General features: G+C 48.6%; 1 protein-coding gene and 1 long non-coding RNA gene across 3 annotated transcripts; one reads left to right on the top strand and one right to left on the bottom strand.

The window, feature by feature from the left end:
- Positions 1-996: 996 nt before the first annotated feature.
- LOC106977895 (membrane-spanning 4-domains subfamily A member 8-like) lies at positions 997-12,297 on the top strand. Its single transcript, XM_027045113.2, has 7 exons — positions 997-1,131; positions 2,363-2,585; positions 4,503-4,625; positions 8,313-8,372; positions 9,602-9,739; positions 11,407-11,517; positions 11,701-12,297. The coding sequence occupies exons 2-7, from the start codon at positions 2,376-2,378 to the stop codon at positions 11,803-11,805; spliced, it is 747 nt and encodes a 248-aa protein (XP_026900914.1). The 5' UTR covers positions 997-1,131; positions 2,363-2,375; the 3' UTR covers positions 11,806-12,297.
- Positions 6,976-11,687, bottom strand: LOC128311754 (uncharacterized). 2 transcript variants are annotated; one of them, XR_008290307.1, is made up of 4 exons: positions 11,386-11,687; positions 8,370-8,409; positions 7,500-7,634; positions 6,976-7,222 (listed from the first exon to the last, which is right to left on the bottom strand). It is a non-coding gene; the product is annotated as an uncharacterized LOC128311754 (long non-coding RNA). The 2 variants fall into 2 exon arrangements; XR_008290308.1 differs by having other exon boundaries at positions 6,978-7,222; positions 7,515-7,634; positions 11,386-11,685.
- Positions 12,298-17,892: the final 5,595 nt, after the last annotated feature.

The raw sequence follows: 17,892 nt of genomic DNA, 5'->3' as shown, positions 1-17,892 counted from the left end.
GCAGGCCCAATATGGGGCTCGAGCTCACGAACCGTGAGATCACAACCCACGCCGAAGTCAGATGCTCAACTGACTGAGCCACCCAGGTGCCCCTATAAAGGACTCTTAAACACAGAAGGACAAGGGTCCAGAAATCTGATAGAAAAATGGGTAAAGACATGAAGTTTCGCTCTGTCTACTTTTTCATCCGCACGACTTTCAATGTCCTTTCTCCCACAAAATGTTTCTGCCACTCTCAGCCACCCCCAGAATCTGTCCTCCACCCCTCTCTTCCATGCCTTTGCCCTCCATGCTCCCTGTCTGCAATAGCGACCTTTCTGTTGACCATTTTACAAAGTTCTAGTCATCTCATCGACCTCATTTGTTCATTTGTTCATTCAATAAGCATTTGCTGAGTCCCTATTATACGCCAGTAGGAAGACAAAGGTGAACACGATGAGCTAACTATTCCATCAAGATACTCATTGCCTAGTACAGCAGTTCTTGTACATTTACATTTCATGCAAGTCACACGATGTGCATCATGGATATATCCCAGGTGTTTTCTGATTTCCTGTAGGCTCTGGCTTAGATGAAAATAGACTGAAGTTCATTGCAATCCTCATTTCACATGCTGTGACTCCCCTTCTCTCATGCCATTTATCGATTTCAAAATTCCACCTTCTGTTTGGAGTCTTCCCTGTTTTCAAGTCCAGTAAGTGAGTTTCTCCTCTGTTCTCCTTTGGGGACTCTTGTTTCTCCAACTGTAATTAACTGTAGCATCTAGGTCATTCTGTCTTGTGGTACAGCCATGTACATGATCCCTGAGTGCCCAGCTCGCTCTGTGTTTCCCAGAGCACCAAAAACAACCCTTTCTTCTCCGCACAGATACCATTTAAACACTTGGCCAGTTGAATTGCATTTAATTGGCTCCTTGACCGAAACCGGAAGCAAACACCGGGAGCGGGAGGCTGAGCTCTAAGCAGCTGGTGACCTGGCCTGCACCTGGGAGAAAATTGAAAGGGACTTTAGATCTTTCTAAACATTATCACTCAACCGAGCCTCGTGTGTTCATTCTCTCGGGAAATCAGGTTGCCTACAGCAAAGAGTTGGGAACAGGAGCAAGAGAGACTTAGCCGCCAGCAGAGCAAAGTGAGTATGTATCGTCCGTCCAATGGTTTTTATGGCTAATGGAGGGATGGTGATAAGATCTTTCTGCCAAACAACACACGACGAATCTGGGTGTGGGGTAGAGCATGCAGCAGGGTTTATTGCACAAACATTTTTTTTGGGGGGGGGGGGTGTCTGCTCCGAAAAAATTAAAGAAATTTTAAAAACCAGACCAGAATTTGTAAGTGGCCCAGAAAACTGAGCAGCGTGGGACATGCAATGAATAGACACCACACTAACAACAGGGCTTCCTCTGAAGAGTATGCTCTCCATTTAACCAATATTTATGTGACTGGGACCTTGGGGGATTCATGTCCACTCCCCCAGCCTCAGTATCCCTTTCCAGAAATTGAGAGAATTGGACTCAGTGTTCTCCAAGAGACTTTCCACCTCTAAAGTTTTGTAATCAGACGGTATGACTCCATGCTAAGCTTTATAAGAGATTTGAAAACGAGAAAAACACAGCTCTCGCCTTCTGGCAGCATTTCGCTCCTTCGAGCCTTAGTTTTCTCACCTATAAAGCTGGTCTGGTGTTTTAAGGATTAAAGGAAATGTGTTTGGAAAGTGCTGACTGCCTGGCCATTTATATAAGAGCCCCGTAACTGGTACCTGATATTATCTTTAAAGCAGGATTAATACATTCATCAGTGGTTAAGATGCTCAAATGAGCTACTGGAGGCAAAAGTCCTTTTTTAATGCAAACATTAGTGCTTACGTGAAAGATGAGTCTAGGGGCACCAGGGTGGCCCAGTCGGGTAAGCCTCCAACTTCGGCTCAGGTCATGATCTCATGGTTCGGGGGTTTGAGCCCCCACACCCCGCAACAGGCTCTGTGCTGACAGCTCAGAGCCCGGAGCCTGCTTCGGCTTCTGTGTGTCTCCCTCTCTCTCTGCCTCTCCTCCACTTGCACTCTGTCTCTCTCCCTCTCTCTCTCAAAAATAAAAAAACATCTTTTTTAATTTTCAAAAAGATGAGTCTATCACATGTATTCTTTTTTTTTTTAAGTTTATTATTTTGAGAGAGAGAGAGCACGCACATGCACAAATGGGGGAGGAGCAGAGAGAGGGGGGAGAGAGAGAGAATCCCAACACAGGGGTAGATGTGGAACTCAAATTCACAGACCACGAGATCATGACCTGAGCCGAAGTCGGACGCTTAACTGACTGAGCCACCCGGGCGCCCCTATCACATTTATATTTATCACATTTCTTTAGCAGCAGGAACCCGATGGCTTCAGCAGGACCCATGGCCAATTCCATGTTTGTGGTGGCACCCCCCAGCGGGTATCCTGAGATCCAAGGAAGCATGTGTCAGGTGCCCCCGTATCCCAGCAACCAGCCCCAAGTCCACCTCATTCCTGTGAACCCCCCTGGTTTGAAGTCATCTGTAACTGAGCAACCTGCCCAGAGAGCCTTGAAAGAGGGCAAAGTCTTAGGGGTAAGTGACATTTCACTCTGCAGGCCGGGGGTCCCTGGCTGGAGTCGGACAAAGTGGGAGGCTTGGAAATACGGAAACTTCAAATCCAGGAGGAGGGGTAGGAGCTGATCCGGCCTTGCCAAACCCAGATCCACTAGAAATCTCAGCTGTGCGACATCACCAGGGTCTCAGTGTGGGGCCTTGTAATTTCTGCCTTAGGCGCTTTAAGAAAGAGGAAGCAAAGCCACAAAAAAGTGGTAAACTGGAATGTTGGTCCTGTTGCAAGAGTACATGTCGATCCACGTGGCCTCTGGAAGAAAGTGGGTGTATCAAGCCACTAGGTGGAGCCTAAACCCAGCTTTCTCGAATGGAATCTTTGGCCATTAGGGGGGAAAAATCAGGTTAGACAGCCAACAAAATAGCACTTCAGAACGGTTTTCCCCCTGCAAGGCCATCCTGAGCGGGACCAGCAGGGGCACATTTCACTGCACAGCTGAAAGATGACAACCACGGATTCCGACCCAGGCAGCCTGAGCTCAGGGCCTAATGCGAGGGTCAGTCGATTCAGCCTGTGTGGAGGGCAATTTGTATCCTCCAAATTTACCAAATGCCCGATAATTCCATTTCTGAGACTGTCCTGCAGATACGCCCGTGCACACAAGAATTGCGATGTGGATGAGCTTATTAACTGCAGCACGGTTTGTGTGGACAACAGAATGGGAAAGAGCCAAAATATCCATCAATATATCCCGGTTACATCGATGTATTATTCAAAGAATGGAACGTACTACAGCTATAAAAAAGAACAAGGAAGGCTTTTGCGTCATGAGATGGACCTAGCCCAGGATACATCCTTGAAGGAAAGAAAAAATAGTCTGTGTATAGTCTGTTACCATTTGTACAAATTTGAGGAAATAATATATTTGTGTGTGCCGCCATATTTGTAGTGTATACACAGAGACATATACATACCTAATATATCTATGTATATGTCCAAATACCACTTGTGCAGGAATATATCTATATTAGTTTCCTAGGGCTCCCATAACAGAGTACCACAAACTGGGTGGCTTTGGACAACAGAAGTTGTCTCACGGTTGCGGAAGCCAAAAGTTCACGATCAAGTTGTCCCCAGGGCCATGCTCCCTGTGAAGGCACCAGGGGAAGGTCTCTCCCAGCCTCTCTCCCAGCTTCTGGTGGTTCCTTGGCTTGTGGAAGCACAGTGCCGATCTTGGCACACATGGAATTCTTCTGTGTGCTTGTGTGTCTCTTCGTATCTGTCTTTTGAAAAGGACTGCAATCACGTAGGATGAGGCACCCACCCTACTCCAGTATACATTGGATTACCTAATTACATCCACAACCACCCTAATTCCAGATGAGGTCACATTCTCGGGTCCTGGGGGTTAGAATTCTAATATATTAATTTGGTGAGGGAGAGACGCACACAATTCAATCCCTAAAAACATCCTAAAGAAATAAGAGATGAACACAAAGACTTATCTGCAAGGATGTTCATGATAGTATTATTTATAACAGGGAAAAAGGGGGGACAATCTTACCTGTTCAGTATCTCTGTTCCAACTACTCCCCAAAACATCCCAAGATGGAATCAGGCAGCCTTTTAAAAAATATGTTTGAAGAACGCTTACTGCCATGGGGCTGTGTTCACGATAAGATGTTAAATGTACAGAGCCATCTTGTGTTCTCGGAATATATATTTGAAAAGAATCACGGGAGGCTAGATACCAAAACGTAAGTGGGGTGTTTCCCCTGAGCGGAGGGTAATTGTGGGAAGTGTTCATTTCATTTTTCTACTTTTCATATTACTTGTTAGACCAGGAAAACAAACGATTTATGAAAATAAAAAGGAGGCACAAAGGGAAGGCAGGATCCAGCCTCAGAAACCAGGGCTTCAGCTTGTGGCTCTCCTGACAGGCCATCCAGATCCTGATTGGCCTGATCCACGTGGGCCTCGGCTCCATCATGGCCACCGTCCTCTCAGGGCACTACACAGCGATCTCGTTCTACGGAGGCTTTCCCTTCTGGGGAGGCGTCTGGGTAAGTAACGTGAGGTCACCCCGCAAATGAGCTCCCGGAAAGTGCCAGCGCACCCGGGGCCACCTTGTCAAGCTGTGTGGCTTACACTCTGCAGCAGCTTCCCAGCCAAGGGAGCCAGCAGGGCGCGAATCTGGCTCAGGCCTCGCCTACCAAGCATGTCGGTTGGTCGGGTTGCTGTGACCAATGGGCACAGACCAGGTGGCTTCCACAACAGAAATGCGTTACCTCACAGTTCTGGAGGCTGGAAGGCCAAGATCGAGACGTCTGCAGGGTTGTTCTGAGGCCTCTCTCCTTGGCGTGCAGATGGCTGCCTTCTCCCCGTGTCTTCACGCGGCCTCAGTGTGTCTGTGCCCTAATCCCCTCCTCACATAAGAACACCAGTCACACTGGATTAGGGCCACCCTAGTGATCTCACTGAAACTTAGTCACCTCTTTAAAGGTCCCCTCTCCAAAGATAGTCACATTCTGCGGTACTGGGGGGGGGGGGGTTAGGACTTCAATAGGTGAATTTTGAGGGGACACAATTCAGCCATAACACCAAGTGACAGCCCTACAGGACGCCGTTCGCCTGGAGTGGGCACCTTTTCTAATTGGCTCACGCCATGGGTCAGCGAATTTTCTTCTTATTCATCAACCCAGGGCTGGCACCTTTTTCCAATTCACACAACAATGCCCATGTGTAAAAAATGTATTGGTAATAGCCCTCGAGTGTTGCTCAACTTAGGCCCCCAGCCTGAGCTCCAGGAGAAAAGACATTTCCACCCATGTTTGAGAGTGGCTACCCAGCCACAGAACAGTCATTAAGCAAAGGGGACGCAACCTAGGTGCACGGATGGGCTTCAGAGTCCCCGTGGTGGCGAAATATTTGATATGCGAGTGTGTACTTTTTTTTTTCTGGAAAGGTCTATAGCTTTCATCAGATTCTCAGGGTGATCTATGACTCCATAAAAGTTAAGAACTACAAGTCCTTTATCTTCTCCACTTTACTGCCTTTTTGATTCTTTTGCATTCTCTCTAGTGTCCTCTTAGCTAAACACACAGACACACACACACACACACACACACACACACACACACACACCTCCCTTTTCCCCGTCCTCCCTCCCACCTCCTTTTTCTCTCTGCTGTTACACAGCCTGCCGTCTCTGGACTCACACACCTATCTATGATTCAGATGCAACTTTTCTCATCAATAGCAGAATTCCCAAGTAACCTTAGATAATTAACCAAAGTCCTTCTTATCCCATGAGATTTAAATAAAATAGCCTAGTGTTATCATCCACCATAATCCCCCTACAACGCCTGCAACATGGTAGGGCTTATGTTCTCGGGAGCATCTTTCTGTGAGCACCTGCTCTCTTTTGTTTCCATCTGGGTCTCATTTCTTGAGGCTGAAGTCCTCTCTCTGCTTTGCATGGACCCAGACTTGGAACTCAGCCCCTGTTCCTCCCCGCCAAGCCCTGTGTCTGTACAACCAATTTTAATGGAGTTTGGGGCAATGGAGAGGCTGACATCACAGCCAAAGAATGGCTTCCTCTTAAGCATTGGATGTTATTGAATAATCTTTTTTTATATATGAAATTTATTGTCAAACTGGTTTCTATACAACACCCAGTGTTCATCCCAACAGGTGCCCTCCTCAATGCCCATCACCCACTTTCCCCTCCCTCCCACCCCCCATAAACCCCCATTTTATTCTCAGTTTTTAAGAGTCTCTTATGGTTTGGCTCTCTCCCTCTCTAACTTTAGCCAAGGGATACAGGAGTGCTGATGCATAGGGGCACTTGTACCCCAATGTTTATAGCAGCACTTTCAACAGTAGCCAAATTGTGGAAAGAGCCTAAATGTCCATCAACTGATGAATGGATAAAGAAATTGTGGTTTATATACACAATGGAATACTACTTGGCAATGAGAAAGAATGAAATCTGGCCCTTTGTAGCAACGTGGATGGAACTGGAGAGTGTTATGCTAAGTGAAATAAGCCATACAGAGAAAGACAGATACCATATGTTTTCACTCTCATGTGGATCTTGAGAAACTTAACAGAAGACCATGGGGGAGGGGAGGAGAAAAAAAAAAAAGCTATTGAATAATCTTAAGTGCCTGGCAATTGCCCTGGCATCTCCCCTTCTGCCAGGTTGCTAAACTCTCTTGACTGCCCCCCTCCTTTTATCTGCAAAGCAGTTTTGTTCTTGGTTACCTTGTCCAGGACTATGTATTTCCTAAAGATCACTAATGTCCTCTCCCATAACAAAGGCCCATTTCCTTTGGCACCTTAAAAGGACCAGCAAGGCCCGCAGAAGGTCAGCCTCTTGTTCTCTTCCCTTCCCATCAAGTCTCCATAACAGGAGGTTGTAAGACTGAGATTTATTTTTCCACGTATAGGAAAAATCACACTCCGTTTAAAAGGCGTAGGAAGCTAGAGTAACTTTCCATTGTAAAACCATTTCCACCCCAAGGTGCACGCATCTACCCTGAGTGGTGGGAGGGTCTGTGTGGTAAAGGCGAAGAACATGGGGTCTGGATTCAACTATCTGGACCAGCCATCTGCTGGATGGTCTCGGGTCAGTTATTTAAACTCCACAAGCGTCAGCCTGCAAAAAGGAGAATAATAATAGTTCTGGGTGGGCCACCATGCAGTTAAATAAGGCAAGGTTTGAAAAGCACCCCACACAGTGAGTGCTCGGCGAAGCTGTTGTTCAACCACAGCCGATGCCCTCTCAGACCACCGTTGCCACCACACTGGGCTCATGACAGTGAGTAAGCCCACCATCTACTGCGCCTGCAGAATACCAGTGTCGAAATAAAGGCACACAATCCACCTCCCTGTCTTCATATTTGAGGTGGAGCATCTTAGAGGTGCGACGCTACCTTTCAAGTCCTCACCCAGGTGACGTTGGGCTTCTAGCTCAAAGCAGTGAAGATGCTGGTGACCTTCCTCCTTCCCTCCAAAGCCCCCGTGCCTAACGAATCCCAAGGGAAGGATGACAAACCAACAAGATGCGCCTGTGGGCAAATAAAAGACAAGGAAAGAAATAATACTTCCTGCACATCTCCTATGTGCAAGCTCGACTGCGTGTAAGATAATGAATGCCAAATGACCCACGCAAGGCATGGATCAGCTCCTGGCGGTCACCCTTAGGAGGACAGGTAGTTTTTCCCGCTGTTCGTGTGAGGAAATAAAGACCTCAAGAAATTAATCACTTACCCACATCACATGAGTTTCAAGCCAGAACTGAAAAACCAGGTCAGCTCAGTCCTAGAATCTGTATTTATCTCACTTTGCTGCCTTGTCATATGGTACAAGAGAGCTTGTTCTTCCTTCCTTTTACCCTCCCTGTCTCTCTCCCTCCCTCCCCTCTTTCTCTTCTTTCCTTTTCCTTCCTTTCCCTTCCTTTCCTTTCCTGTTTCCTTTTTTTTCTTTCTTTCTTTTCTTTCTTTCCTTCTTTCTTTCTTTCTTCCTCTTCCTCCCTCCCTCCCTCTTTCTTCCCTTCCTTCTACTTCCTTTCCTTCCTTCCCTCCTTCTTCCCTTCCTTCCTTCCTTCCTTTCCCCCATGTTGAGTTGGAGGTCCCAGCAGAGGAACCCAGTGTGCATGAGAGAATACGTGTGACCAGAATCATGGAAATCTGGAGATGGGGCCCTAACCTCTGACCTCTTTCTAAACCCCCACTCTTCTGTGCCAGTTCATCATTTCAGGATCCCTCTCAGTGTCAGCCGAAAATCAGCCAAAATCCTCTTACCTGGTAAGTCACCTCCTGACCCGGGCTCTCCCAGCGGGACCTATGGGAGACACACACGGTGGGGAAAGGTTAGCGCACAATCCCCCCTCATCCTTGCACTTACTTCCTTTTATAAGGCTTTTTTTTTTAAGTTTATTTACATAGTTTGAGAGAGAGAGTGTGTGGGGGGAGGAGGGGCAGAGAGAGAGGGAGAGAGAGAGAGAGAGAGAGAGAGAGAGAGAGAATCCCAAGCAGGCTCCACACCGCCAGCCCAGAGCCCGATGTGGGGCTCCATCTGTGAGGTCATGACCTGAGCCGAAACCAAACATCAGACACTCAACCACCTGAGCCACCCAGACGCCCCTCCTTGCGCTTACTTCTAACCAGACACAGACGCTGTCACATGTGCTCACTCATACTCACACACAGGACCATGTGAACCTGGCCAGAGTCATGGCAGGAAGGAGTCCAGAGGGTTCAAGGGAAGGAAGGACAACACAGCCCTGAGTGAAGGCATCAGGGTGTGGAGGCAGAGACAGAACAGCATCCGTCCCTCAGAGGCTCGTGCCGGAGGGGGCACAAAAGTCCCGGGGGCCCACGCTCCCCTGCAACAGAGCGGATACTGCCAGTGGCCGTGACGCACAGAGCGGGCCTCCGGCCATCTCTACAGGGAAGCCAGGGGAGGCCCAACCACCTGCTTCCCTCAGGAATCCGGCCAAGCGGTCTCTGCCAATCCCATGAACAAGACTCCGAGGTCCCCTAACAATGGGCCGAGAAAGCGCCTTCGTTCCCCTCACGGCAGGTTGTCTAGGGTGAGGGGCCTCAGGATGGCCAGGTCCCTGTGCCTCATGAGATCTGGGCATGTCTTTCTGCACATGGCGCAGAATCATGGGACATCAGAGCCTGTCGCATCCCAAGACACTGGGCGGAGCTTCCTACCTATCCCCAGTGGGATAAGCAAGTCGAAGATGGGTAGGTAAACTCGAGGAAACGGCGATTGACTAGTCCCCTCTCCGCAAGATCCGTGATCCTTGTTAAAGGCTCTGAGAAGTCCTACAGCAAAGGCCTGTTTCACTTTGTTCAGCCCAGCTTTTCTCAAAGCTAACTTACGCCCACACTTTTTTTGCACAGAACATCACTTTACTTGCTACAGAACTGAGGTTCCAGGGATTCACGTTAAGAAGCTCGAGTCTCTGTTCATCCCAGCTACAATGATTTTCCTCTCCCACCCTGACCCTCTGTGTCTTCTTCAGCTGAATAGCAGTTTGGGCTTGAACATTGTCAGCGCAATCTGTTCTGTGGTTGGAATCACACTCTTCATCATGGATATGAGTCTCCCTCCCATCTATGCCCGCCCTGACTCTTATCCCTACTATGACACCTGGGGTGTGGTGAGTACCCCTCTGAGCCAACATCCCCCCACAGGTTCAGACTCGGCTACATTTAGAAAATTGTTAGAAGGCCCAAACACCAAGCTTCTTCACACAGCACTACAGCAGAAGGAAGTACCATCAAGAATCAGAAGAATGTTTAAAGTCCCCGACATGTCGCTTTACTGTTGTGTTACTTTAAGCACGTGACTTTTCTCAGTCTTAGTTTCTGCCTTTACAACAGAGTAATCTACCTTATGACATTATGAGGAGAATTAAATGTGACAATAACACACACGTGCCTCTACCTGAATCCTTGCTCACGTTCTCACCTTGCTGCCCATGACTGTGGACAAGGGGTCAGCAAAGGTTTTCTGTGAAGGGCCAGAGAATAAATACTTAAGGCTTTGCAAGCCATCTGGTTTCTTTTTTTTTTTTTTTTTTTTTAATGTTTGTTTGTTTGTTGAGAGAGGGAGACCCAAGCAGGCTCCAGCTGTCAGCACAGGGCCCAACGTGGGGCTCGATCTCACGACTATGAGATCATGACCTGAGCCAAAATCAACAGTCAGATGCTTAACCGACTGAGCCACCCAGGTGTCCCAGCCATTTGGTTTCCACGGCAGCTACTCAACCCTGCCCTGTAGTGGGAAAGCAGCCATAGAAAATCCATAAGCATTGAGGATGGCTGTGTTCCGATAAAACTTTACCTACAAAAGTAGGCAGCTGCCAGGAGTTGGCCCATGGATCGTAATTTGGCCCATGGACCAACCTGTGCTATGGAACAGGGCTGCCCGGTAGAAATATAATGTGAGCTGTGTGTGTGATTTTAAATTTTCTAGTTGCCGCCTTAAGAAAAAAGAAGAAGGTGGTGCCTGGGTGGCTCGGTCGGTTAATCGTCCGACTTCGGCTCAGGGCATGATCTCACGGTCCATGAGTTCGAGCCCCGCGTCGGGCTCTGTGCTGACAGCTCGGAGCCTGGAGCCTGTTTCAGATTCTGTGTCTCCCTCTCTCTCTGCTCCTCCCCTGTTCATGCTCTGTCTCTCTCTGTCTCAAAAATAAATAAATGTTAAAAAAAATTTTTAAAAAAGAAAAAAGAAGAAGAAAACGAAACAAGTGAAAATATCTTAATAATATATTTTATTTAACCCAATATATCCCAAATGTCATTTCAACATGTAATCCGTGCAAAATGAATATATATATATTAATTTGCTATTTTGCATTTGGGCTATGCAGTCTTTGAAATAAATCCTGGGTGTATTCTGCACTTAGAGCACCTGTCACTTTGGGACCAGCCACATCCCAAGTGCTCAGCAGCCACATGGGACTCGTGGCTACAGGGCTCGTGGCTGCCGGATTGGTGACTGACTGCAGCTACAGAGGGGTCCGCGTAGACGCTGTCTCTGCGTCTGCTCAGCCGCCGCTCCTCTCCCTCCCCGCTCACGTGATCCAGGTGTTTTCCTGAAGGATGACCACCCTTCCCTCTAGAGGAGCCCTGGCAGTGAGTGTCAAAGGACCAGGTCTCGTCCACACACCCTTGACCCTCACACGAGCCTGGTGAGACATTGTCCCCACAAGGCTGAGACGAGGTTAGGGGCCTTCCTCCAAGCCACAGGGACAGTCCACGGCAGAGCCACATTTGGAACGCCCCGGCCAGCACTCCTGACCTCTACCTGCTCTGGTTCCAGACCCCCGGAGTGGCGATTTCGGGCGTGCTGCTCATTTTCTGTCTCCTCGAGTTCGGCATTGCCTGTGCATCTTCCCACCTGGGCTGCCAACTGGTCTGCTGTCAGCACAACGTGAGTCCCGAGGTTCCTGGGTGGGAGGGAAGATGCCCAGAAGGGGGCGGAGACCCCAGGGTCACCATGCTTCCCCTTCCGGCCCAGGAGCAGAGAAGTCTCCCAGGGCCTCAAGGCCTCCGCACCTGCCTGGTGCCTCTTGCACCCCTCCCAGCGCCCCTCCTGTGCGCCTGTGTTTTCCAGGTGGGCGTGGTCCTCCCGAATGTCTATATGGCAAACCCAGTGGTCGTCCCAGAACCGGTGAACTTGCCACCGACTTATTCCAACGAGGCCCAGGGCTCCAGATAAGCAAAGCCACAGCTTCTAGAAGCATCTTTCGCTGAGACCAAAAGAAGACCTCCCCGTTCTGGGCTTCTGAAACCCAGGATCCTCCTTCCCTGACAATGTTAGGGAAATGTCTCTCTAACGGGTGTGCATCGTGACTTTGTTCCATTCGGCCTGGTAAATCGTGCAATGACTCTATTAAAAAGGAGACAGAAATTGAAAGTGGATTTTAACAAAGAGATCCTTCCCCGGGGTGTCTACACCTGGGGCCTTGTGTGCTTACCTGTGTGAGCTCATGGTTGGAAAAGCAAATGTCTAGACAACCCAATATTCATTCTTTCAATCATTCATTTGGTGATTAAATATGTCCTGAGCATTTGGTATGTTCAAGGAAGTTTAACATTGGTGAACACAGCAAAGTCCGTGACCTCAGGGAACTTCTGGCCTCACGGAGAGGACAACGTGCAAGCAATTTTCCCTAACACGGGACAGAACGTGGGGACACACAGAGATACAACGGAGGGATATGATTTATTTTATTTTATTTTACTTTATTTTATTTTATTTTATTTTATTTTATTTTATTTTAGAGAGAGCACACATGAACAGGGGGAGAGGGGCAGAGGGAGAAGGAGAGAGCGTCTTTTTTTTAAGTTTATTTATTTATTTTGAGAGAGAGACAGAGAGACCGAGTGGGGGAGGGGCAGGGGGGGCGGGGGAGAGAGAATCCCAGGCAGGCTCCACACTGATAGTGGGGCTCGAACTCACATACCATGAGATCATGACCTGAATTGAAACCAAGAGTCAGACACTAGACCGACTGAGTCACCCAGGCACCCTGAGAGGGATATGATTTATTCTGGCAGTGATGGGGAAAGCAAAGAACAAGCCTGGTCGAGGAAGCAAATTTGAGGGGGGCATTAAAGGAGAGAGCAGGGGTTTTCAGTGCAATAAGGAGCCACACCATTGGGAAGACCTTGGAAGAAAGTGAGCCATGGAAAAAAAAGCTCACAAAAGCTTGGAAAGAAAGCTCACAAAATGATCACTCCTTTTATATGCTATTACCCCGGATGCAGCAGTACTCATGAATAAACATTGTCTTCAGGCAATGTTAAGGTATCTTCCAAAATTATGAGGCTCACACACCTTTATTTATAAAGGCAAAGAGAATAATCCAAAGAGAACTGGCTATGTCTAGAACTTCTAGGTTTACACACATTAATTTAAATATTTATTTAAATATACATGATGGCAGTTGGCTTCGAAAAGGTTAGAACATGATTTTACTCTTGTAAATATATTTAGCCTCTGGCTTTATCTAAAAAGTTTCTTCTCAGTGGCTTTTTCAGAATTCTTCTGCATCTTCTCTGACAGGGATCCTTGGGATGCCCATCGGCTAGTCAGGTTCCAAGGCTGCGGTGGGTTGTCATTTGCTAGAACTGACCAGGTCTCAGGAAATCATGGACAATCAAAATGTAATACGGGGCATGTAATATCTTGCTTCTAGACCAGCCCTTCACTCATCTGTTCTGTAAGCTGAGATGTTAGTACACTGGGCTCCCCAAAAGGGACTGGCCCAGTTAGACTACTCTTCGAGGTCTGGGTGAGCAGAGCAAGTCTGGCCTTCTCTCTGCCCTCTTCCTTACTGCTGCCTCTCACTGCCCTATCTCATCCCACACCTGCTCCCTCCACAGACCTCAAACCCTCAACCTTGATCTCCCACTCGGTCCTCAGAGTCTCTTTCCTGACTTGTCCGACCTGTGAGTTAACTTAGACACTCCTGACAAGCCTCACCTCCTACAGTGTGGGTCATCTTGGAGATCAAAGCAGAGCCCTTTTCCCATCCCACCACCTGCCCTGATAATGTGCTGGGAGCTAGACCCCTCATCCCAGACGGCCTTCCACCTGAAGTGACAGCTCACAGCTTCCTGTGGGCAACAAATGTTTATCCTTGCTCTGCACCATGTCATAAGCGGTCCGTCTGCACAATGCCATTCACTCCCAGCCTCCCTAGAACAACGGAGCATAGAAAATGGAAGAGACCTTGGCCATCTAGCATCATCAGAGCAGCCAGGAGCCCAGACAGGACTGGAACCCAGACTCCAGTCCAGAGCTCCCTGCAGAAACAGGGACACATCATAGGAAAACAAGGCGATGACAGTCAGAAACACCGTCTCTGCCTCCTCAGCTGGCACCTCCCCCCAACTGGCTTTCTCCCCCAACTCCCCATCCAGTGGCAATTTTGCTATCACCAAAGTCACCAATGCCCTCCAGGGGCTTTGTTCCTGTCCTTATCTTACTTGACCTCTGTAGGATTTGACCCAGCAAACCGCCCTCTCCTTAAAACACTAGGCTAGTTCCACTCCAGCTTCTCCAAATGCCCTCCTCATTCTCCTGCGTGAGCTCCTCTCTCTCCTTTTGGCCCTCCAGCATTGCTCTACAATAAGGCACTGCCCTTGGCCCCTTTTCCCAGCCCAGGTACTCAAGCCTGTCTCCTGGGAACTTGAGATCCAGCTCTCGAGTGAGACTGGGATTCAAATGTGCTCATCACTGCACAAAAGCTCTATAAAGTGTTTACACTGCTTTCCAGCCAGGTCTTGAATTGAGGGCTCATCATCCCCCAAAGTGGGATTTCTTATGGAAGAGATCATTCTGTTTCCTAGTTGATATGCCTGCCCCCATCTCCTCCACTGGTAAGTTCAAGTGCTACTTCCCCAGGGAAGCTGTCTTAGGTTCCTAAAGCCTGAAGCCTCCAAAGGAAAAGCAGGCATCTAGAGTGGGAGCAGCGGAGAGATGCGCAATGTGACCTGGCAGTGATGACGTCCAGGGCTTAACTTCGAGGGCTGTTGGTTTGTTTTGTTTTGTTTTGTTTTTTATCTTAACTGGAAAAAAAAAAGCCTGATTTTTGTGTTGCAGTTGAAAAAATATGACTGTGGCTATGGGTCACAGTAGCTAATTCACACTTGCGACATTTATAGCCCCTCTCGACCTCCCTAAGAACTTTGCGACCTTCCATTGGGAAAGCGGGCTCACTCTTTGGAAGGTGCATTACAGTGTCAGTATCTGTGTGGGTGTCAAGGAAAGGCATCTGTTTCCCGGGACCCCAGCCCCTGTGCCGTGAGGCAGCCCATACTTCCCTGACATTTCCCTCCCAGGACTCGTGCTGCCCACAGTTTATAGCATTCACGTGGATGTCTTCCTGGGTGCAGACCCAACATCTTCGACAGCTCCCTGCTGTCTTGCCAGGCTCAGGATAAGACATGGGACACAGCAGCTATCACCAGACACTCCCTAGAATGAAGAGTATCCTCTTGCTTCCAGGAAAGAATCCCTTACGTACCCACTCCCTCAGTCATTCATTCAGTGACACGAAGTACCTATTGTATGCCACGTGCTGGATGGAGCAGAGGTAGTTCCCGCCCTCCTGGAGAGCACACACACCCCCCCCCCCCCCAGCGCTGGACTGGCAAGTCACGTGATCAGTTGAGTGCCGACAGTCATGGGGAAACAGAGTGCTTGTATAGGCATTACTGGAAATGGAGAAGAGGGCAGAATTTCTGCATGGAAGGCCCCTCCAAAGAGGAGACGTGAAGGCTAAGAATAACTAGCCACACAGAGAAGGCAGTAAAGACCATTCCAGGCAGGAAGAGGAAGCTGTGTGAAGCCGCTCCTGCGGAAAAGAGCTTGGAGTATCCAGGGAACTGGAAAGAAAGCCAGTGCAGCTGGAAGAACCTAGTGAAGAAGATGGAGAATGTCTCAAGAAGGGGCTGGAAATGCTGGCAGGGGCCACAGAGGGCTTTGGATTTTATTCTAGGGCTAAAAGCCATGGGGTGGTTTATGCAAGAGAGTGATGTAATTTGGTTTACAGCTTGAAAGACCACCCTGCCTGATTTGTAGGGAAAGGATAGGAGGAGGGTGAAGGAGGGAGGCAGGTGGACCTGGGAGGAGATTTAGTGATAGTCCAGTACAGGGGCTGGCAAAGTAAGGCCTGTGGGAAGGCCAGGTCTGGCCCACCAAATGTTTTTGTAAATAAAGTTTTATTGGGACACCAGCCAGGCCCATTGGTTGACTGGCTGCTTCCGTGCTACAACAGAGACCATACAACCTGCAGAGCCTAAAATATTTACTATTGGACCCTTTGCAGAAACATGTGCCCACCCTGGAGATAGATAATGACGATGAGGAGGAGGAGGAGGAGGAAGATCGCCCTTTGTGTGCCAGAATCATTATGTTCCAAGCTATTCTCATGGTGAGAAAAGATTAGCTGTGACCCACTCACCTTCTGTTGCCCTTGGTAATCAGACTGTTCTGGTGAAATCAAGTCAGACGGAAGCTGTAGGCACTCAACCACAGTTCCGGGAAGTGCCTGGGGACACAGGTGCCCATTAACAATCCGCTGAATGCCTGAGCTAGGTAGTGACAGTGGAGACAAAGAGGAAGATTTGGGACATGGCTTGGAGGGGAGATCTTTAGGGCTCATGGACTGGGGGGGGGGGGGGGGGGGAGTGGAATCAGAGGGGGAAATTGGGAGCAATGCCAAGGTTTCTGTCTTAGCTAACTGGGTGAAGAGCCACTTACTGAAATGGGGAAGGCTGGAAAAAGTTTCAGGAAAAAACCCAAATTTCAGTAATATTCCCCTCAAAAGCTCATAGGCACATAGCATTCCAGAGGTGACCAAGAACTTAAAGATAATCTCCATTTGATGCCTGAATATCCTCTGTCATTGTCCCCATATGTATAATATCAGCATCACCTGGGAGCCTGTTGGCCCTACCCCAGACATGCTTACTTAGGAATTCTGAGGATGGGGCCCGGCAGTCTGTGCTTCCGCAAGCCTGCCAGATGATCCCAACGCTCACTGAGGTTTGAGACCCTTTGCCCAATAGCATCTTCTCAAATGACTGCTCCTTCTGATTTTGAGCCCCTTATATGGTGGCATATATCATGCTGGTGCCTCCGAAGGCAGCCCATACCGTCCTTAGACAACTCCACTGAGAAGCTTTGCCAAAGAATAAACTATGTCTAAAATCAAGTAAGACACTCCCCGAGTTATCACCTGGAAGATAGAGGGATAACTCTCCCCTTTGGAGTTGAGCAACCGGAGTGCTGGATAAGACTCAGTCCCAGCCCATCTATTTCCCACCGAAGCTTCCAGAACACCCAAGTCCCTCACCTTCCCTCTGGCCTCCTCTTCTCCCCACTTCCTGCCCAGGTGAGGCCACTGCCAAGTACCCTTTTTTGTGTCTCATAAAGCTAAATCAGCGACCAGGGGTCAATAGGGAGAGCCTAGACAGATGGAAGGGCAACGAAGGCAGAAACAACAAGTTTAGACTTTGCCCAGGTAAGACACCAATAAAACTCCATAAAGGACTCCCCGTGGGGCCAGTCCAAAGGCTGCCAGAAGTCTTTTACCATCAAAGAGTATCCCTCACTCACTACTACTGAACACGGCACAGGGATGTAGGTGCCCAACAATATCTACGGATAGACTCAGTCTTCTGAAAAAGAAGGAATTGATGTCGAGTCCTTACTATCTACTAAACTGTTCTGCTCCATGCCCTTTCACCTGCATTATCTCATTTCACAAACGATACAGAGGGGCACTATGTTTTAAGAACAAGAAATCTGAAAATCTGGACCTCAGAAAGGGTCGTTTGCCCACGCCCACACCACTAGTAACTGGGGGAGGTGGATTTGAATCTATGTCCCCTGCCTACAAAGACGTTGCTCTTTGGCCACCTCATCCTGCCATGTCCGCAGTGCTGGCCCCAGAACAGAAGAGAAGCATGTGGTGATGGTGAAGACAACAGTCACTGTCCTCTGTGCACTAGAATCATGATGTCCCCAGCTACCCGCTCACGGTGGGAATGAATTAGTTCTGACCCACCCATCCTCTTGTGCCCTTGATAATCAGAGCCCCCCCCCCCCCCGGGCATGGGAGGCAATAAAAAGACTGGAGTAAATAAATGTCAGCAGGGTGCATCCGCCAATCTCTAATGGGACTGTGTGATTGGTTTCAGCAAATATTAGCAAAATACGTCCAGGCAGGAAATAAGCCAGATGGCCATAAAGAGGATTTCCTCCACCAACCATCAGCCCCACACAAATGAG

Source organism: Acinonyx jubatus, chromosome D1 (genome assembly GCF_027475565.1).
Source record: "Acinonyx jubatus isolate Ajub_Pintada_27869175 chromosome D1, VMU_Ajub_asm_v1.0, whole genome shotgun sequence".
NCBI lineage: Eukaryota > Metazoa > Chordata > Mammalia > Carnivora > Felidae > Acinonyx > Acinonyx jubatus.
Note: the sequence above shows the minus strand (reverse complement) of the source record. Positions and strands in the feature narration are given on the sequence as shown.

Bases quoted from the DNA above. Each gene is read 5' to 3' on its own strand.
- LOC106977895 (XM_027045113.2), top strand. From the start codon at position 2,376: ATGGCTTCAGCAGGACCCATGGCCAATTCCATGTTTGTGGTGGCACCC. The intron at 2,586-4,502 runs GTAAGTGACATT...CTCTCCTGACAG, and splicing joins AAGAGGGCAAAGTCTTAGGG to GCCATCCAGATCCTGATTGG. The intron at 4,626-8,312 runs GTAAGTAACGTG...CTTCTGTGCCAG, and splicing joins CCTTCTGGGGAGGCGTCTGG to TTCATCATTTCAGGATCCCT.